This window comes from Thunnus thynnus, chromosome 15 (assembly GCF_963924715.1).
Source record: "Thunnus thynnus chromosome 15, fThuThy2.1, whole genome shotgun sequence".
In the NCBI taxonomy this organism is placed as follows: Eukaryota; Metazoa; Chordata; class Actinopteri; order Scombriformes; family Scombridae; genus Thunnus; species Thunnus thynnus.
Window position 1 is genome coordinate 27,999,044 of NC_089531.1, and position 22,935 is coordinate 28,021,978.

The 22,935-nt window shown below is 38.6% G+C and overlaps 1 protein-coding gene across 2 annotated transcripts in view; it reads left to right on the forward strand.

Annotated features, from left to right (window-relative positions):
- LOC137198027 (retinoic acid receptor beta-like) overlaps window positions 1–22,935 on the forward strand; it is a 220,222-nt gene that overhangs the window by 186,455 nt on the left and 10,832 nt on the right. For both annotated transcript variants that reach the window (XM_067611615.1, XM_067611616.1), the window contains 2 exons: window positions 11,175–11,351; window positions 18,399–18,603. In XM_067611615.1, the coding sequence (XP_067467716.1) occupies window positions 11,175–11,351; window positions 18,399–18,603 (382 nt within the window). The remainder of the gene's footprint in view (window positions 1–11,174; window positions 11,352–18,398; window positions 18,604–22,935) is intronic.

Below are 22,935 nucleotides of genomic sequence, written 5' to 3' on the forward strand. Positions count from 1 at the left end.
GGTTAAAGATGGTAAGTTCAGTCTTTCTATTCTTGGTTTGTTCAAATTTAACTACTTTTGGGCCAATAAATACAGGATTCCGCATTTCTGCACTGGAATCTTATTCCTGGCAATGTGGAGAAGGAAGAATTTAACCTATATAATTTAACACTTAATTGGATTATTAAATATAATAAATTTAAATAATAATGATTTGAATATGTCTGACTCAATATTCAAAGGAAATGTTGGGAGAATGGACTCATGAAATCAGCATTTCTAAAATCCTGGCTATGATGTTGTCCTATGATTATCCTAAGATTTTTTTTTAAATTAATGCAGAGGAAAACCTATTAACACTTCAACAAAAAAGATGATGCCAATTTGTAGTGTGACAGTGACAGTGACAGTGGCCGAATGCATTCAGAGTGCAGCCAGAGTACATGGAAAGATTAACTAAAGCGTAGTCGGTGGCTAGGTGTAGCTAACCATGCTGCTAAGATCTGGCAGCTCTAATGCAATGCATTGTCCTATTCATTTTAAGATAAATTCTCAAATAATAGCCTCTACCCCAACCGCAGAGAGAACAGGCCTCTTCCTGTTTTTTGATGTGCACCCAATTTAATTTTCCATTAATGCAAACTCTGCAAATTCTTTCATGTTTGTCTTTTGTCTTTTATATATTGGAATAAATTACCTTTGGACTAAGTTATCTTTGCATAATAAAGTAACAAGTAACCACAAGTAATTGTAAATTGGAAATAAGTCTCTTTTATTCTTGACATTTTTGTGTTTGATTTGACGTTCTCATAAAGTCAAATAAACCAAACTAAATTTTTGTCTAATGTACTAATACGTAGCATTTATAAAATGAGTCATTACTTAAACAGTTATAAGAAGAAATACTGTTTTCATTCACTAATTCCAATTAAGTCTACTTTGCTGTTTCTTCGATCTCTGTTAAGTGAACGAAACTCAACACTTCCTGTACAGATGTTTCACATTAAAGGGGTTCCAGCAGCATAATTCCACCCTCTCCTGCTTTTTATGTGAAACATCTGCAGGAAGTGTTGCATTTCATTGACTGGAGCTCAACATCGATCATAAAAACGGCAAAGTAGAAGCAACTGGAATGAATTGTTGCACTGATAGAATTACTATTGTGGAAGTGTACATTATGCTTTCCACTCTGACACAAGTAAAATACAGAAAGGCAAATGATATTAAATTTAGCATAAATGGATTGATTGCATAACACCCCTGTGACCAGATTTTATTTCATCCTCTTTTTCTGTCTACTCATCTGAAAAGCTGCAGAGTATATATGTGTATGCTCTCTTAGTTCCACTGATAAAAGTTAAAACTGGAAAATCAGAATTTAAGATTGAATATTAGTTTCTGTCCAACTTTAATATTACCTTTGTTCGGGGTTTGACAAAGTGATGTAATAATTTATTATTTTTGTCTCAATTACTTCTTCTTTCAATTACATTTATTATTTATCCTTTTATGCAATACTTATTTTAAATTGCAAAGACTGACACCAAGGTTTATTGTCATTCTCCAAATAAAAGCAAAAAGTCACATCTTCAGCCACATCATATCAATAATATGTGCTAGAAAACACAAAGACGAGCATGTTTTCCCACACTCTGATCAGCCTCTCCTGTTTGTCTGTAAATCCAATTTGCTTTATGCTACTGAATTCATCGTTTATTCTGAATAAACAGCCTAAGTGTCCAAGGAGTTTGTTTGGAGACACAAAGCATTCTTTGTCAATGTCTTTTTGCAGTTGTATTTATGATCTGAAAATAAAAAGAATATGCAACAATCAATTACAGCTGCACAAAGGCTTTGTATCCGTCTCTCCTGAGGCCTGTGAATTATACTGTGTACACTCCTAACACATCAGAACCTTTCTGGAAGACTGGGCAGTGGCACAAACCTTTTTGATGCTGTCAAGAACACTTTTTATGTAGTCATTTATGGATTGTTTATGTGCTCTAGCTCTATCCAGGCCAAGCCAGTTACATAATGGAGAAATCAGAGAGAAAACAGTGGCCAAACAAACGCTAGTATGAAAACAACAGGTATACAATACTTTGTGAAAAATGTTGTTACAATTAAACACTAGAGCTGATATTATCGTTCAATATTAACTTATCACAGATATATGTCGCCCAATAAGTAACAAGAAATTGCAGTACAGAAATGCCAAAAATATGTTTGAGGTAGTTAAGAAACAGTGTCGCTAGTACATAGTTTGTCCATCTGTTCCACCCTCAGTTAATTTCTTTTGGTGGATTAATTTGTTGATCTAACGCAGGAAGTAAGCTAGTAGTGGGCCGCATGGCAGAGTAGCACACTCTGACACAATCCACTGCAATCCTCTCATTTGAGCCTTCAGAAGGCATCGCCTATAACTAGATTTGACGTTTTATGGTCTAGTTTTTATTAGTGTCAGGTTTTTTTTTTTTTTTTTTATGTTAAATTTAATACTCGTTGAGTTCTATCTAGTTTAAATGGATGGATGTTTGGCTAATCAGTCTAGTAGCATCAAATCTGTCACCTGGAGGATTGTAGGCATATTTTTGCCGTTAAAGTAGCTATAATTGATATGTATTATATAACAATGTATAAAATGACAATGTGCATATGACTCTGCAGCTCCCCTTGGCTTGTCTGGCTGCAACCTTGCTGTTATGGTTCACTCAACGCTCTCATAGCCTCATTTTCAGCTGTAGCAGGCAGCTGTTTTCAGAGAAAAAGCTCTGAAAAGACACTGTACACTACCTGCTCACCACCAAATGTCAAAGAGACACAGGTAGCTGTAGTCTAGCTGGTGAACATAGTGGAGCATTTAGCAATTAAAGAGACAGGTATTTCCCTCAGGAGTTGGTAGAGACCAAAAACATAAAAAACTATAGGAGGTTGAATGGACTTACATTCACTCCAAATACAACTCCAAATGAATAATGATGTTGCTTTGTAACTGCTGAATGTGGAAATAATCAACTGTTTGCTAACAAGTTCAAGATCTCAATTTAAAAGGTGATGATGTGTCTATGTTGTGTTCACAACTTGTTTCTGCTGCCCCCAAGTGGCCAAAAATGATAATGCAGGTTTATGAATATTTAGATTGGCAACTGTATATACTTATACAGATTTCTATTTTTTGTTTGTTGACAGTCATCTTCCTTTTTCATTGAAACACAAGGAGGATAGTACACCACCAGAGAGCAGTTTTACAATTTATTTTTCAAATGTAAATTCTCCCACTCAGAACATATCTTGGTCACAATTCTTAAAGAAGCAACTTTAATGAATCCTTATCTAAATGTTTTTTTGTATGTTATGTGTTTATGTTACAGTAAAATATGGATATCTGTCAATATAATGTCAGATTTTTAATCTCTTCAATATTAGTATTGGTCTCAGAAATCCAGGTTCTACTTTGTAATTTAAATGTCTGTCATACAGATTGAAGGATAAGGCTGTATTATTCTCATTGTCAACAATCACATAAAAAGATCAAAACCAACAATATGTCAGTCCATCTCCTATTATTTCTATGTTTGTTCCTAATGAAGACGTAAATCTTTAAAAATAGCTCACAAATACATATAATTTCATTTGAAGAAAAGGCTCACTGTAATTTTTAGCAAACATTCCTCAAACTGTAGGAAATAGGGCATTTGTTGGGGACTATTTTCAGGTGTGTATTAAAACACATTTAATTCTGCAGCAAGTATATCTGGCAGCAGGACGGTGTGTGTGAAATTGAGTTAAAATAAACTACAGTATGTGTGTTCATGGTAATAAAGGAACATATCTAGATGAAGAGGAACATGGTTAATTATTATTTTTTAATGACCACAATGACAGAAAAGATGAAAATAAAATCTATTCTTTATTTAGATCCCCATTAGCTGCCACTAAGGTAGCAGCTACTCTTCCTGGGGTCCACACACAACAAAACATAACATATATAACAATATACATAAGACAGGTAACAAGTCTCAATAAAAACATGTTCAAGACAAGTAAAAATCAAGTAAAAAATTAAAACATCATAACACATCAAATTGCATTCCCTCGTGGTTGTTCAGGTCGGTTAATTAACGTTAGCGTTATTGTTACAGGAGACCTCTTATGTTATTCCTTATAATGTTACAATGTCAGATGTTCGTATTAAACATGGCCAAAGTGTCAAATGATGAGGTAAACATATGTAGAAGTAATCCCTGTGAGCAAAAAGCACCAGCTTAAGACTGCTCTGAACACTCTTGTTTCCAACGTTCTTTCTACTTTCAGCCTGAGCTGACATTGTTTCTTTACATGGACATCTGCTCAGCTAACATTATGGCATTTTTCCATTGTTTTGGAGGTAGTCATGCCGAGCCATGACTCAAATCGAGCTGGTATGCTATGAGTGTTTTTCCATTACACAGTTAGGCAAAGTAAAATAAGTAGTTTACCTGTTGGAGGTATGCTGGTTGTCTGCAGCTCTTCATCAAACACCATCATCACTGTGGCTGTTTCTGCTTGTACTATTCCTCCCTGCATTATTTCTAACTGATCTGCTGAACAAAATTCAGCGAGGAACACATTCGGTGAGGAACACATTTCATTTCCTGTAAATTCTTCACAACAAAAGTCTCTCATTATTTAGTAATTTAAAAGCTTTTAATATGAAGCAGTAAAGCAGGAAAGGTGGGGTTTGCATCGGCGGTAACTTAACACAACTTTGATACGGCTGCCCCTCAACAGGCTTCCAGCTGGCCAATCAGAACACAGGGAGGGAGCCTTAAAGAGACAGGAGCTAAGACTGCCTTTTAAGAGACAGTAGCTGAAGTGAGGAGCTGCAATAAAGGGCCAGTATAAGATAAATACATTTTTTGAACTGTGAATTATGCAAAGCTACTCTAGTGGTGTCCAATAATAAAAATATAGAGCTGGAAATGAGCATAATAGGTCCCCTTTAATGTGTTTTTTCAGTAGTTTCTTAAAACTTGCCTTACTGGATGCTTCAATGATCATAGTTCCACATTGTGATGGCCCTATACATTACAGATCTGCACACTGCATCTGTTCTGGGTTTTGGTTTGACTAGATAACCCCTAGTAGCCTGCCTGGTAGTGTGACTATGTTGATCTCACACATAATTTATTTGTGAGTACAGACAATTTGGTTGCTTACTACAACAGATATTCCCAAAGAAACCCATTAGATTGCATGCCAACCTCTCCCCTACTCCAAGCCATGAGAAACTGGCATGCATTCTCTCTGTACTCTGCCTCACACCTAACGGACAGGGCAGTGCGAGCCTTGCAGCTTTATTCTGAGCTATTTGGATCTTTTTTGGCTGCACCCAACCAGACTGCTGAGCTATAATCAAGGTGAGATAAAACTAGTGCCTGTGTCACAAGCACTCTAGAGGCAGGGGTAAGAAAAGGGGGACGTCTTCTGATGCATGATATTCCTCCACCCATTTTCTTAATATTTTCAATATGTTTCTCCCATAATAGCTGCCCGTTGAGTGTGACACTAAGCAAATTTGCCTCTTGAACCTGTTCAATATCTGAGCCTTTGAGTGATAAGCACAGCTGATAAGCATTATTAGTGGCTTGTTTGGCCCTGAACAACATCCTTTTGGTCTTTGCTACATTCAGTAATAATTGCACTTCAGATCAAAGTGTGTTCCTTAACTCATGTTATTTGATGCAAAATATATAGTTGTATCATCTGCAAATAAAGTAGTACTGCACTTATCCAAAACATAAGGCATGTCATTAGTAAATATTGAAAAGAGTAGCGGCCCAAGGCAACTCATTAAAAAACACAGACTGCATCCTATTGGATAAGTAGCTATTCATCCAATTGATGAATAGTCAACTGTGGTCTATAAGTAAACTACGTGTTCTACGATATCAAACGCTGCACTAAAGTCAAGTAATACAATGCCAACCATTATTTTTTTGTCAGAATAAGATAACCACTTGTCGATCATCTCTGTGTTATGCACGTGAAGTGATCTGCCTTATGCGCATGTAATTTTTTCCATTAGCTTGCTTAACACTGGAAGAATACTAATGGGTCAGCTATTGGCAGCTGAGAAACTCTCCTGTTTGTTTTTCGGAAGAGGTACCACCTTGGCAGATTTCCAAATGTGGGGTAATAACTCCCCCGTCACACTCTAGCTGAAAGCATGACATATTGGCAATGAAATTATATTTGTTACAGCTTTAAGAAACTGTTCATCCAGATTAGCCATACCAGCTGGTTTATCATTGTTTAGCCTAGCAAGTAGTTTTTCTGCCTTTCCAATTTCTATAGGTTGAAACTCAAAAACACATTGTTTCTCTTGATAGAATCAGTTATTATTTGATACGACATACTGTGCCACCTCCACTAGGGGAGCCTATTTCCTTTCTTAACTTGTAAACTTTGTCCGCAAAATGGTCATTGAAATGTTTTGAAATGTCCTTTGCTTTGGTTAACAAAATTTCATTAACCTCAATGAAATAAGGTGCATTGTCCTTGGCTCTACCCACTATTTCATTCAGTGTTTTCCAGTGTTACCATCATTTTTCCTCTCCTGAATTTTGTTTTGATAATATGCTTTTTTCTTCTTTCTGTTTAACTTTGTAACTTTATTGCTCATTACACAGTACATTTGACACTTTTCAATTCCCTTAAAAACTATTGCAGCTTTTTTCAGCTTGCCTCTTTTACACATACACTCCCTAAGTTCTGCATCAATCCATGATGCTTTATCAGAGCTAACTGTAAATTTTCTTAATGGGACATGTTGGTCAGCCACAAAGAGAAATAGTTCAGTAAACAACTTCAGGGCTTTTTCCACCTCATTTAATGCCAACACTTGGTTCCACTCAACATTTTCTTACAAAATCAATTTCACAAAATGTTCTATATGACCTCTTATACAGTACTTAAGGCCCAGCTTTGGGAGTTATAGCCATATTATGATTGGTAAACCCCACAGGGACAGATAATACTTTAGAGCATAATTCGCTGTTATTAGTAAATATGTGGTCAAAACAGGTTGCAGATGTTTGCCCAGTATAACTGTAATACACTCTAGTTGACTTGTTCGCCATCTGAGTTAAATTACAAATGAGTGCAGTGCTGTTCAACTTTTTTCTCAGTGGGCATGTCAGTGGGCCGACAGCCAACATATATTAAAGTCACTAAGGATAAATTTTACCTTACCAATATCTGTTACCTTCATCAGCACAGAATGTAATTCTTCTGCATGATATTGCATTTTTTGCCATTATCCAATATGCCGATATTTCCAACTCATTGTGGCCAATTGCCGATGCCGATACCGATATATGCACATATTTTTTTCCAGCTGGCTGAGGAGACTATTATGCATGCAAGCATAGATTATAATAAGTATAATGAAGAAAGACAATATATGAAAGAAGAACTTAGGAAGACTGGAGTTCAGGAGCTCAGCGTTAAAACTTAAATGATCCTGCCAAGTGGGTGGAGCAGTAGAGTTTTCTTTGAGTTCATTAGACAGACAGGATTAATGTGAAGGATTTAATCTCTGGTCCACACTCTGGAGCAGAGGGTGGCGGTAATGCACCTAATACGCTGGTTGACAACCACTGTTATAAACCAAAAAGTTTTTCTTTTCCAAACAGAGTGATACATCCTGTCAGCCGAAGTGTTTCCTATTTGTGCAGCCGAACATAGCAGCTCCTCGACGTACTGTTACACCGTGAAGGTCCCGTTCCTTCCTCTGCAGGCTCCACTTCACTCGGCTGCCCGTCAGACCTGTTGCTTCTTCCCACTTTAACCTGAATAACAAACCGGGGCTAACGTTAGCTGAGAGGCTAGCGGAGCATTAGCCGCAGCATGACTGGAGGGAGGCACAGCCAGCTAGCCTCCCAGCTAATGTTAGCCCCGGCTCTCCATGTGGATCTAACCTGAGCACAGAGCCCCAGTTTGTTATTCAGGTTAAAGTAGGGAGAGGCAGTGGGTCTGATGGGCAGCCAAGTGAAGTGGAGCCATGCGGAGGAAGCACCGGGGTGACACAGTCCATCGAGGGAAGCACAGTCAGGCGGTGGAGGAGAAGGCGACATATCGGCCTCTCATAATTGTTAGGATTCGCCGATGCCACTATTTCATTTTAAAGCTTTCATCTACTGATACCGATGACGTGCTGATAATATTGTGCATCCGTACTTCTACATATTGCACACTTGCACTTCTGGGCCTATAGACACTGTCAACAAGAATCTGACGAAAGAGCCTCAATACAAGGAACTGTGGGAATATGGCTTTGTATATATATTGCTGTGCCTCCCCCAAAAATATTCCTATCATCTCTAAAAAGTTTTATAGCCTGGTATAGCTATCCCCATGTCTGTTATTAAGTAGTCTAAATGTGTTTTGAGACAGCAAGTATCTTGATATTTTCACTATTAATTAAGCTAGATATTTCATAAACTTTATTTCTTAAACTCCTGACATTAAAATGAGCCAGTTTTAACACTTTGTTCAGTAGGTTCAGTACCATGCTTTTCCCAGTTCATTTCAACCAATGATCTAACACAGTTTATATCGTTGAGTGGGGACCTTCTCTCTGCTCATCACTGCTCTTTGGCCTCACAATCAGGCGGTCGTAGCTGATGATAGCATAATTTTCTTACCAAGATGTATTAGTGTGGTTGTTGTTTGCAGGGCTCACACAGCTATTGCTGTAGAGTTGGCCCAAACCAATCCTTCAAATATCTGATTATAGAAACCATCCACAATGTAAGACTGTATGGTAGTAGGGCTATTTGAACACACTAACAATGTCATGCAAAATGTTCATTAATTCTTTGCCAGAAATCAAAGAAATATTCATTTCACATATGTCAAACAGTGTCAAAGCTCTCTATACAGTCTGTGTAAGTTGTACATATGAGTCACACACAGGTGGAACAGAAGGTAGTAAAAGGTTAAAACCCACATTGAGGTCTTCTGTTGAACCAAATGTATCAAAAGAAATAGGAATACAATAGAAACACTGTTTCCTTGTGTGGTCATCTTGAAAGCCCAGTAAAAGTCAGGAAAGGTCAAAAGCTGAAAAATCATAAGATGTTCCAGGTATAAAGGTCAGAGCAGCAACACGTCTTGGCTTTTCAGGTGTCCAACTTGTATCCACGGTAGATTCTGTACAGGCTGTTGGTGTGTGTCACCTCCTGCTCTGTGAGTGTGTGTGCTGTGTCCTTGCTACATGTGGAGACTCACTCATGTAGAACAGATGGGCTGTTCCATGTAAACCATCAGAAAACAAACAAATGATCATCAGATGCTCTACCCCAACCATCAGCCAGCACACTACGGCTCTCCCCCCGTTACACCCAACCAATTCCCCAACTGCTGCTCATTCTCCCAGCTCTCTGTCTGGATGTGTCCATCATGCTGTCTTCTTTCTCTTTGTCCTCTCCCTCTTCTTCTCCTGGCTCTCGTGGCTAATGGCAGAAGCTAGACATGACGTATACATAACTTATTGCTATTTCAGCTATTTATCCATTACTTTTAGCTAAATCTGTCAAGCCCTGTTGGACTTTGTTGTTGCAAATTTGCCATGTTCCCAGATCTCAGTAGTGTTGTGAGTACATTGTTACCCATACTTATAAAAGTGATGGCCCAACTGACAACAATAATAATAACAACAACAACAACAATAATAATAATAATAATAACAACAATAATAACTTTATTTATATAGCACTTTTCTTAACAATGTCACAAAGTGCCTCAAAAAAGAAAATAAAACCAGACAAGGCAGATAAAAAGAAAGTAGAGACAATACCAATATCAAACATTTCCCAAAACTTTTACAAAGAGCAAAGTTTTAATAAGAGATTTTTAAAACGCTAGTGAATTAGTGTGTCTGATTTCAGCAGGCAGAGAGTTTCATAGTGTGGGAGCTCTAATAGCAAATGCCTGATCAGCCTTAGTCACCAACCGTGACCTGGGAGTACCAGCAGAGCTCTATCTGCAGATCTTAATAGCTGAGAGGGCACATACCAGATAATATGCAAATAAGGCAAATAAGACCCAAGCTGTAATAAACTGGAGTTATCCTTTAAAGAACGGGTTCACAATTTTCAAATCTGTCTTAAAACAATAGTCAGTTGCTCAAATGAACACTGAAACAGGTTTTTCCTGCTGTAATCATTCCTCCTGTTCATACTGACCATTAGAAGATCCCTTCATAATGCACTCACAATGTAAGTGATGGAGGACAAAATCCACAGTCCTCCTTCTGTGCAAAAATGTAAAAGTTTATCTGAAGCTATTATGAAGCTTCAGTCGTCCAAATGAGTCAAATCAAGTAGATATCTTTCAACGTTACAGTCTTTTTAGTGCCAAAGTCCCTCTTTTTGTTACTATGCTTCTAGAAAATTTGAAAACCTGTCTTTTAAACCTAATGCTGTTGAAAGTTGTACAAACTCTGTAATGATTCCTCTTGCCAACATCTAAAATAATAATCAGAATATATCAGAGGTGGATGACATCGGCTGTCATGTTAGCTTTAATCAGAGGCCATTAATTAATAAAGTGATGCATCAGTCTATCCCTACAGTAGCCTACACATCAGCTCCCAGCCTACATCCCCCCTACCCCACCCTCATTTACTTAACTTTCCTCCCTTTCATCTGTCATTTCCTCTTTCTGGTGTCTTACAGCACTTTCACTTCCACTTTTTCCCCTTTCTGCACATTGCGATCCACTCTGTCTTCATTGCTCCCTGGCTTCCATCCCCTCCCCGCTCCCCCCCAGTGTTTGTGTAGGTTCTGGACCGTCTAGATGTATTAATGGCACCTCTGGCTTCAAACCGCTCTGTGCTACCTGTCACAGCTCTGTTTCTGCATCCCATCATTGCCAAAGCATACCACTGACACTGTTACGCTCATTATCGCAGGCCCGGCCACCCGGCTCAGCTCAGCGTATTCACAACAACAATCCTGCCAGTGTTTTTGAGAGCTCAGGTCTTATGGAGCCTATTTACTGTATGTAAGTGTGACACATATAGAGCAGAATGAAGAGAGTGCACTGAGGAGATCATTAGCAGCAGTCTGTGCAATGACGAAAGTAGCTGCCTCTTCGTCTGACGCCTTATTCTGTTTGTTTGTGTGTATGTGTGTGTGTGTGTTTTACAGAACTCGAGTGCAGATCACCGTGTGAGGCTGGACCTGGGCCTGTGGGACAAGTTCAGCGAGCTGGCCACTAAGTGCATTATCAAGATCGTGGAATTTGCCAAACGAGTGCCTGGCTTCACTGCGCTGACCATCGCGGACCAGATCACGCTCCTGAAAGCTGCCTGCCTGGACATTCTGGTGTGTGTCGCTGCTTTTATTTTAGAGAAAATGTATTGTCAACATTTGTCCTGTGTAATTATGAACACATTCACTTTTTATCATGCTGATTTTAAAGTTTAGGTAGGCAGTCTGAAGCGGGAATGGCGGTTTTCGCCACTAACAATCTACTATAGGGAGATAATTGGTGAAGGTGAATACATTGAATGGCTGTTGCTGAAAATACACTGACTGTGTATAGTATCAGAAATGGATTATAATTTGAAGGTGTTGGTCAGTAATCAGTCTTTTTAAGTTGGCAGTGACCTCAAACTCCTTAAGCCAATCAATATGTTTCTTTAGCTTTTCACCAACAATGTTCGCCAAATGTGTATTACATACATAGACTGTGTAAAAATATGGACAGAGTTACCGTGATGTCACCTGTTGGTTTCTGAAGAGCGGTTTTGAAGCTCAAAGTGAACCGTTCTGGCCATCGCCATCTTGGCAGTGTGTGGCGCTGTGTAACTCCCTGCCAATCAAAAATGGGCAAAGAGGCGGGCCGAATGGCTGAAACAAGCCACCTAGCACCTGGCGGACCTGTCACTCAAAGCAGCCATGTCCTTCATTATGCATAACTTTATGGCTTAATAAAATTTAAACGGGTGAGTTATAAAAAAATTCACCCCCCATACAGTTGTCATGAAAGGGGAAATTAGTTATAGAGACCTAAACTGTTTTTTGTACCAGGCTGTAAACATGTTTATTTCTGCTGTAAAGTTGGGCATTTTAAGAGCTTTTGGAGCCAGCCTCAAGTGGCCATATAAGGAACTGCAGTTTTTGGCACTTCCACATTGGCTTCATTTTACAGCCCCAGAGATTGCCGCTTGATTACATACTATAAAAAGTCTAACTTTGTTTTGATTATGTTGTGCATTCACGCAGAAATAATGACATCAAGGGTCTTCAGTATGCATTTGATGCATACATATAATATTACGATAACTAAGTAGGCTACCATGTAATGATGCAAAACAGAAAATGAAAATATGAAAATAAAGCTAACACATACCGTGCAAAAAGTTAGCATCCGCACCAGTTGCTGATCCAGGAGAAGACATGGAAATAAGGTGCAATATTGTTCTTGAACTGCAGGGGGAGCTAGTTAGCCTTGGATCGTTTCCTTTTAACAACCGTACAATAGTAAGTAACAGTAGTAGATAGTAAATACAGTAGTTACATTAATTTCTTTTTGCTAAACTGTCAAAATAGTGCACTGTCAACATTAGTGAGGTGTATATTTAATAATACAATTAATTGAATGGACTTGGGAAACACTACAAAACTCATTTAGCTTAGTAGTGATAGCAAGTTAGCTAAATGGCCCAACCCACTTCTAGCTAATGTGACGTTATAGCTGCAGAAACTCAGATTAGCTGAAGGACATGGTTTCACCAAAAAAACACTCATCGTTTTTGGTGGTGGTAACATAAAAACTATCCAAGATTAAAATATAGATTTATAGATTTGTTTTGGCCCATAACTTCTGAAATGCTTGTTCTAGATGCAAAATTGTTTCTTGAGAATGAAAGCTCTTTTGTGACCTTTGGGAACTGTTTAGGCAACAGCATAATAACACTTGATTTGGTACAAACACATTGCATTTTCAAAAAAAAAAATCCACCGATCTTTGTCAGCTCTTTCTAGACCATGATCCAGTCATCTACAAACTTGGCATACATCATCTCTGGACTAACAAAAATTGGTGACATTTTGCTAATATTCTTAGTAATGATAAGGACATGGCAATACAGCTGGCTTCACTTTTAATGTTCACAAAGTACTTTTTGATAGATACCAATACTTTGGCTGTGATTGTGGCACTGGACAGCCATGTGCTAATGTTAGTTAGTGCTGCAGAGTTTGATAGGTGTGCTTATGTGAATTTCACATTTCTGAAATATTCCAAACATTTTGAATTAACAAATCAATACACAGGCTGAGCAATGTGTTGGCATATTTTCTCATATGTCTGCAAAGTCATTTTCCTGCCTTTTCATGTACATTAGTCATTATACTGTAAACTAGTTTCCCTTTAACAAGATGCACAGTTTGGATGCTTCTTCAGAGCCTAAACTCTCCTATAATATTCAGTAATGAACTAAAAACCTTCCCAGAGCTGTTCACTGCAGTGACATAACACAGTTACATAAACATACTTCTCTACTGGATGGGGAGTTGTCTACTTCACTATATTCTAATATTTATTTGCTAATTTCCCTGTTGTTCCTCGGTGTATAAGAATCCATGAATTCATTTAGACTCTGTGGTGAGTCAATAGCCTCAGATCTCCAGGGGATTGGTAGGTTTAACCTCAAGTTCGGCTCCCATCAGACCAATCCTCAACCCTAAATGGATGACCTACTCAGCTGGCCAATGGGAGTCAGGAAGATCCGATTAATTGATCATACTAGTCAATTCAATTCTTCATGTGGAGTAGCTGTCTGTAGCGGAAATTAGATTACACACACAGGCACATTTTTTCAGACGCTAATCTCTTTTTGGGACGGTCGTCTGTTTTTTTTAATACTAGGCAGTCCGTCGCTCTGCGTTTGTTAATGATGCTGTGTGTTCTTTATGGAGTACAGATGCGGAAATGTCTGCGCTGTCGGGTGAATGTTTGTTTGTTATTTAGAAGTTGTTAAGTGGAGCGATGTACTGTACTAATGTAGCTGCAGTAATGAGATGGAAAAAAGGCAAATGGCTGTCTCTCTTCCTCTTCTGTCTCTCTCATGCATGCTTGGCTGTTGTGGGGTACTACCGGCGGGGGGGGGGGGGGGGGTTGATATGATTAGCTTTCATTGCTCAGAGGAGGAAGGAAGAGAAAGTAGGAAGAAAGTGATGACAGGCTTGTTATTTGTCATATGGTTTTAGTTTGTGACCTCAATTTTAATACAGGGTTAAATTTTCCGTACCACTTGTACTATAAGTATTAGTAGAAGCAGTATGAGTAGTTTTATATTATCTCAACAGAGATTGTCCCATTTTCTTAATGTGGTCAATTCTGGAAAAAACACTGGACATACTTTTTGACATGGAAATGGTAATCCTAATATAATAACCTAATATAGTCTGTAGTATGTTTTTTTTTTTAGCAAAAAATGGCTTTCAAGAGCTCTACAGAAAATTACCCGAAATTGATGAAAATATGTGTTTTTTTTAGGCTGATTATTATACCCCTGTAATCATTGGCATGGACCAAACATGCACCAAAACAATGCAGATACTGCTTTTGTAATCTTCACAGAGTATCTACTCTACTCTACTCTACTCTATCAGAGTACCCATATATATATATATATATATATATATGGGTGTATACGCGCTTATGAGGTGTATAAAGTAATATCAGGCTATTAAACTGAAATAAACAGGTTCAAACAGAAAAACAAACAAAAAGATTTTATCAGATCAGTTTCTGAACAAACGTCAGATTAGTGACACTGCGGTTTCAGTTTTTCAGTGTGCGGACTTATTCAAAAAATGCTTGATAACTGCAGAGTTGATGGACTATTCTTACAAAACTTTTATGAATGACTTACAGCTGCAGACTGGATAACTTATTAGAAAATATGAAAAAGTTATAAGTATTTATTAACAGATTATCAACATTTATTTCTGCATTATGGCAAAAAGAAAGGATAAACACCAACCAAGGGCATTGCTACAACCTGGCAACCCAAATGTTGTTCTTAAGAATTGCTTATAACTGATGATGATGATTATTATTATGATTATGACTATAAAGCATTATTAAATGATTTATTAACAATCAATAAAGCCATTAGTTAAAAAGTTACAAATGATTTATAAACAGTGGTTTATTAGAAAGTGGTTAATTCTCTATGCAGCCTTGTATATGTGCCTCTAAATGACATAAAAATAATTAGTGAGGAGGTGACATGCAAGATGATCTACATTTTGGTGAGGGAATGCAAAATCTATGATTAATGCATGAAGATGCATATTAATGTGAGTTGTAAATGCAAAGTGGCGAAATCCTATCCAGATACAACCTGGATAGATGAATGCTGATGAAATGAGGAATAGTTTGCTGTATGTATTTTATTTGTTATTCAGGCTGTGTTTAAACTGGTTGGGTGTGAGTGGCATTGCCATATTAATAGATGGATTCGTTTGCATGGACTAAGTCATACTTGTCAGATGTGACAAAGCAGTGGAGTGAACTCCCAGGGACACAGAGGTGAGGAGTTGAAGGCCGGCTGTGATGACTTTCTGGCTCTCGCTCAGTCATCAACGTCCGCTCACCAGCACATTTCTGTGGTGAAGGGCGTAGATATTGTGCACAAGGGCTGGGTGAGGGAGTGTCAGAGGAAAGATCAAACACTATGTGTGTATATGTGTGTATGTGTGTGTAAGCGTGGGCCTGGCCAGCCGGTGCGAGTCACCGCCAGTAGCCATGTTTTATTCTGTTTCATGTTGCAGACACGCCTGCCACTCACTGTCAGAGCCAGCCCACTCAAATGGCTTCAAAGGCTACAGTAGGCTTCACATCCACCATCAGATGCTTCATTAGGTGTACACACACACACACACACACAGACACACACACACACACACACACACACACACACACACGCATTGCACCAGGGAGACCCAAAGGTTATTCTCTTTGAGTGTGTAGAAGGTCATTGTTTTGGTTGTACTTGTTGTCTCTGCTGCTCTTTATGGGAAACTTGTTAGACCTGGTTCAGACTTCATTCTAGAGCCTGCCTGCCCTCATCAGCAGGTTGTAATTGTTAGTATGTGTGGGGTCAGACTAACATATCAGGAAAATAATAGTCTGAAAGTAAAAAAAAAACAAACACAGTAGGGGTATTCTGTTTGTTAAAGCTGCAGGGCAACTGGATTTTCTTTGTGCGTCTTTATTTGATTCCTGTTAAAGGCTTTGTTCACCCAAATTACAAACACACAGAATAACTATTTTTATCACTTCCATCACTTTTAAAGATACAGTATTTCATTTTTGTGGCCACTTGAGGACAGTAGAACAAGCTAACCTAATAGAGTTGTTATGGCTAGCATGTTAGCAAATGACAGTTTTGTCAATAGTCTTTATTCAGAGATATCAACTTAAAGAATATTTTATACCTTTAGTAGCGCACATCTGCACAATATGGACAATTGCGTCTATTCAACATCAGAAATACAGTTGTTTGGTCTCTAAGAAGGCTGGATGGTGGAAACATCACCCAATAAGAATAAGCGTGTTCCTACAGTGTTTGCTAAACTAGCAATGAATCCCTAAGGCCGTATTCAGACCAAATCAGGCGGTGCGGTGAAAACACCAGTTTTCCCTTTCATTCAGCCTGATCCAAAGGACAGTTTCAACATGACTGTGTTTATGAATTATATCATGGCCACTGAGAGTTCGCCATTCTGATTGGCTGGCAGGTGTCTATTAATTTCTTGTAACCGGACAGTATAACCTCTAGAACTCCAGTAAAGTCTAGCTCTTGCTGTCCTTACTAAGAGCTTGGAGCATGGGTCATTTGTATAATGAATAAAAAATAGATGACATATTTGATATTTTGTGAATATAGACAAAATCAACTAAATCAACCAATGGTACAAGGAGAAGAGAGAAGACTTTTGAAATTACGTTAGCCACATCATCCATTACAGCTACAAATGTACTCCTTGATGGGTATCATTCCATACATAACTAATGTCTAAATGTAACAAGTATGTAAAGAAGAGGGCACAAGTTTTAGCATTTTCTGTAAAGTTTTGTATTATTTTCTGATTTGTTTTATAGATTATAGCTGGTGGAAGACATATGCCTTTGGTTTCCTAATTGGTTAGACCAAGCTGTGAATGATAGAGGGCAGGTTGTTATGTCGTAAGTAAGAAACTATGTCTTGTCTCGGTTATGCAGAAGTTCATGAATTTGCTCTATTACCACAAAGAAGATCAATAACTTCCACAGTGAAATTCCAATCTCTTTCAGTGCTGACTTTTACTGTCCAAATGTGGGTTTTAATGCTTTGGGGTCTGAGGTAAACACTAAATCTTTATCAGTTTTTGTCACTGAAAATGTTCAACTAAAAGATATATAGTGCTGGATTTGTCAACCTGGACCCTATTTCCCCATCTTCTGTATCTAAGTGTCTAAATGGGACAACAACAAATTTTGAAACTGGTCCAGTATTGAATGAGAGCACTACAGCTGGCAGCCGTGAAATGGGCTGTAATGTAATCTAATCTGTCAAGGTACGTCCACTAAAAGTGCTTGTTTTTCCCTCTGACAGGCTCAGATTGTTATTATAAGTGTTCAACATCATTATAGACAGGATCATACATACCTTTCGCTTGATCTGGTCTGTTTGTTATTGTGTCTAAACCAGTCTCGCTCAAGGAGAAATCTCGTTCTGAAATCTCGTGAAAGTTGAGTGATTGCAGGAAGACAACAGTGGAAACATGAGTGAGAGTTGGAGAGAGGAGTGCCGGGAGGAGTTTGTTGTGTTAGAATACAGAAAGCGTAGCTTAGTGTTATCCAAAAGATTTTCAAAGTCATGGCTGAATATTTAGCTGATTTTGACAGTGTGACACTGTCTTTCTGCAACAACTCAACTCTCACAAGATTTCAGAGAGAGACTTCTCCTTGACCAAGACTTGGTTAGACACAACAACAAATAGACCGGAACAAGCGAAAAGTAAAGACAAAAGTTTTATTTCTCTATATGGTCCTTTCCATAATGTTGTCAGACACACTAATAACAATCTGAGCCTGTCAGTGGCAAAAACAAGCACTTTTAGTGGACATACATTGACGGGGAGCTATTGCCCCAAAGGATTACATTGCAGCCTGTTTCGTAGCTGTTGGCTGAAGCACTCTCGCTCAATACTGGGCCAATTTCAAAAACTGTTTTCCCCATTAGTCACTTAGACACAAAATGATGGGAAAATAGGGTCCAGGTTGAGAAATCGAAGTTTCCCTTTAATGTTTCCTGTCCACTACATCCCTGCTGACTGAGCCTGTCTCTGCCTTCCTTCCCTCCCTGTCAGATCCTGCGCATCTGTACGAGGTACACCCCCGACCAGGATACCATGACCTTTTCGGACGGGCTGACCCTCAACCGAACACAGATGCACAACGCTGGCTTCGGCCCGCTCACCGACTTGGTGTTCACCTTTGCCAACCAGCTGCTGCCCATCGAGATGGACGACACAGAGACAGGCCTCCTCAGCGCCATCTGTCTCATCTCCGGAGGTGGGCGAGCCAGGGCAGAGCACTGGGCATTTAGTGAGGGGAGGGGAGGGGACAGCAGGAAAGAAGGACAAGATAGGAACATAACTCACAGAGAAAGCAAAGGACACGAATATCAGTGTCAAACACTGCATCCCAATCTTTTTATAAGTTCAACCAAACAGTTATATTCCCTTCTCATATTGTTTCAGTTTAAAGTCCAACTGAAATCACAGAGAATGTCCCATTCTGCAGGGAAAAAAATCATATGAAAGTGCTTTTAAAATGTATTATTTGTGTTTTCGAGTACTGAAAGGAAGAAAAAGGGTCTTTGGAGATACTGTAAATCTGAAATTGACAAACTGAGACGGTAACTTACAAGCTAACAACAGACAGTGTTTTGCTAGCAGTAGTGTTGAAGAATAAAGACCACACCATTTTGCATCTAAAATGACAGTTGACCTTCGCTGTGAAGTTTTTAAACTGTTTCATGCTACGGCTGACTAGCTAATCAGCTCTCTAGCCTGCAAACTGACGTTAGCAGGGTCGTTTTCAACTGTGGATATTCATCCATCCATCCATCCATTTTTCGCTGCATATCCGCGACTGGGTTGCGGTGGTATCAGACAGAGTAAGGAAACCCAGACATCCTTCACCCCGGCAACACCCTCCAGCTCCTCCTGGGGGATCCCAAGGCATTCCCAAGCCAGAAGAGATATGTAGTCCCTCCAGCATGTTCTGGGTATGCCTTGGGGTCTCCTATCAGATGGACGTGCCTGGAATGTAACGCGGTAATGTGGTAATGCGGTAATGCTGTAATGCAGTAATGCGGTCCAGTACAACGCCCGCATTACTGCTGAAGCTGCACCGATCCGCCTGTCAACCTCACACTCCATCTTTCCCTCACTCATGAACAAGACAGCAAGATACTTGAACTCTTGAGGGCAGCAACTCACTCCCCACCCAGTAGGAGCAGTCCAAGTTTTTCTGGCACATTTGATTTATGCAAATACTTCAAAACATAACCAAGTAATAACATTTTTTCTTACTTGCGAAAAATTGAATTCATAATCGATTAAAACACACCGGGTTTGACTGCTACAGCCTTACTTCGTCTTGTCGTGGTTAATGTTAGCTAATGTTAGCACATTTTAGATAGAAATTGCTGTGTATCTGACATTACTGAGTTAGTTTGATGGCTTCATGACTTCTCTCTATTTGTATTTCTGTTCCTCTAGCCTACATTTCAGCACAGATAAATTTGTCAAAAGTTTTATCACAAAACAAGAGAATCTTGGCAATGACAAAAAATTGAAGTTCCTTTTTTTTTTGTAACTACCAACTGTTGCCATTATTTTGTCTTTAAAAGATACATAATCTCATTAGTGTACAGAAAGACATGGTCACTGGTATTTGTAAAGACAGGCCCCCATCATGGGACCAGAAGGTTTTTTTAAATGAAAAAGCACAGGACATGTCATTTACAAATCAAATCTGTATGCTGCAGATGAAAGAACATGCAATTAAATATCAGTTGGACTTTTTAGAAGTCTGAGGAGGCAAAACTCTGATATGTTGTACAAAAAGCTAAGATTTATATAAAGATAAAAAAAACATATTTTTGAGTATTCAACATCTCGTTAATCATCTTGTGACCCCTTCAGGGGATCTGACCCTCAGGTTGGATACCACAGGTGTAAAGTATCATTTATTGATAGCTTCAGCCAAAGAAACATCAGTATCAGTCTGTAAAATCCCACATCACTTTGCAAGATGGATACATCAAATTAAAGGCTTTTTGCAGCCTGATTACATCATATATTTAGCATAAATTCTGATTTAAAGATATAAACAGAGTTGATTGTGGAGTCATGGGGTACATCAAGTGGAATGAATAAACAGATCCACTCCACATTCAAACCATGCTTGACTGCTTTCCATTCAACATAGTCAGCGCATATTGATTCCTCCAGTTAAATATTGAGTGGAGCTGTAGCCCAGTTTGGGATGAAAGTAAACCAGCCTCCACGGGAGTCTGAAACCAGGTCAACCACAGGTTGCTATGAGTGAGGCAGCACTATTCTAGCTGCCGAACGTAGAGGGATGATGTACAGGTATGTCACAGCAGTGTCGGTTGGCTGAGTGGAATGTTGAGCGTCCCTCCCAGAGGAAATGAACCTGCTCTGGTTTTTTTCCACAGAGATACCCGAGGCATGACTGAGTCCCTCATGTCAGGCCAAGCACACATTAACACACAGGTCCCTGTCTTCCTCTCTCTCTCACACACACACATTAAGTTTTACTGTACATCCACCAAACCAAAAGTTACACAGCCTCAGTTCTCATTATCACTTCCCTCTCTGCCCTACTCCTCATTCTCATCAGTGCTCGGGCTCCATCGCTGCTGGGTTTTCATTCAACAATATATGTTTCTATACTGAGTCCCCAGAGCCTTGGCAAATATTACAGGCTCTTGCATAATCCATGGAAAGTGCGAGACACCTCTGATTGCATCAGTAATCACACACCTTGACTGAGACGACTGCTGGTCCAGCAGCTGAGCAGCTGATTTCAGAGCACACACTGCCACCTTATGGTGCAGGTTGTGTGTGCTCTAGAAGAGACCCCAAATGAAATGTAGTCCTCAATGTGTTACATGTGACATTTTAAAATTAGACTGTTCCTGTATCATGTCTGAGTAAAAGCACTGATCTTATTTATTTATTTAAAGTAGGGCTCCAACTAATAATTCTTATCCTTGTCAATTAATATGCTGATTTTTTTTTTTCATTTAATCAATGCAGTCTATAAAATGTTAGAAAATACTGGAAAATGCCCATGACATTTTCCAAAAGTCCAAAGTAATATTTATAAATTATTTTTTTTGTCCAAACAAAAGTATAAAGTCCAAAGATATTAAATTTACAAAGATATACCAAACAGAAAAGCAGCAAATCCTCATTTAAGAAGCTGGACCCAGCAAATATTCTGCTTTTTTGCATCATAAATACTAATACATGATAAAGACTTAAATGGATAATAGATTATCAAAAATGTTCTTAAATTTTTTTTTCAATCAACTAACCAATCGTTTAACCCCTTATGTAATTAAGTTTCATTACAAATTTGATCTGTGCAGCCAAACTTTGTTCAAACTCATAGAGCATTTCCAAATACACCAAATATGGTGGGGAAATGTGTATTAATTGACAGACAAGACATCTAGAATATTCACATTTTATGAAATAGTGCATTCATAAACAAGACTAAGAGTCTGCAGCCAATCTAGCAACTCTCAGAGGCTGAACTCATAGATATATACACGTAGGTACGGCATCCAGTCTTTGAGACGTGCCTCAGTAGCCGCCATATTGCAACAGAGATCTGTCTGCTTTACACATGTAGAGACGTTTGTGCTGCGTGCTACTGAGCGAAATGTTAAAACCAACGAACGAGGAATAACATCATAGTTATTTCACATTCTACTGTCACCAACATGTTGAATTTAATATACATTTGTCATCTTGAAAGATGTGTTTAATCTTGGTGAACATATTGTGGAAACTCAGGATGGTATTTACAACCATCACTTTGGCTTCATATCTTTAATTGTGAGCAGCTTTCACAAATCCAGCAAAAGTCCAAACTCTGCAACAGCATAGTGGCAGTTTGAAAACTGCTCTGTACTATAACACTGTAAAGTAGTGTTGTTCAAAGTTGAATAATAATTGCAGTAGGCTTTCCAATTGTGGAAAGTAAAATATATTTTTAAAATTAAATTGTGGCTTTTGCTTTCTGTTTTTTTCCAAAGTTACAGTTTAATGCTGGAGCAGCTGATAACAGCACAGCCAAGAAAAGATTAGCCATGTGTTAAAACAGGGGCTAAATTTCATAGAAAAGTTTACATTTTTTGGATCAGAACCTTTATTTTAATAGCATATGATGACTATATTTTCAACATATAGCCACTTTTACAGGATCTCCTCGACAGGTTTCTTGGCAAAAGTGTCCAAACAATGTCTTACATTCATCACAGTGTTATATGTGGGTTTACACATGAGGTGCCACCGCAGTAATGGCAGCTAAGCAGCTTGTCTACTTCCATTTATAACCCAGATCTGTCTATAGGGCTCACATACTAGGGGTGTGCCCGAATACAAATACATTATTCGGCAAAGCACAAATAATGGGTTTTTTTTTTTTACGAATATTTGTTTCATACAAATATTTTTAAAAATATTTGTCAGTTAGATGTCTGTCTGCAATGAGGTGATGAGTAAAGTTTTAGCTCAGTAGTCAGCGCAGTCGTCTATGATCTGGGAGACTCCAGTTCAAGACCCAGTGTATGGACCTCCT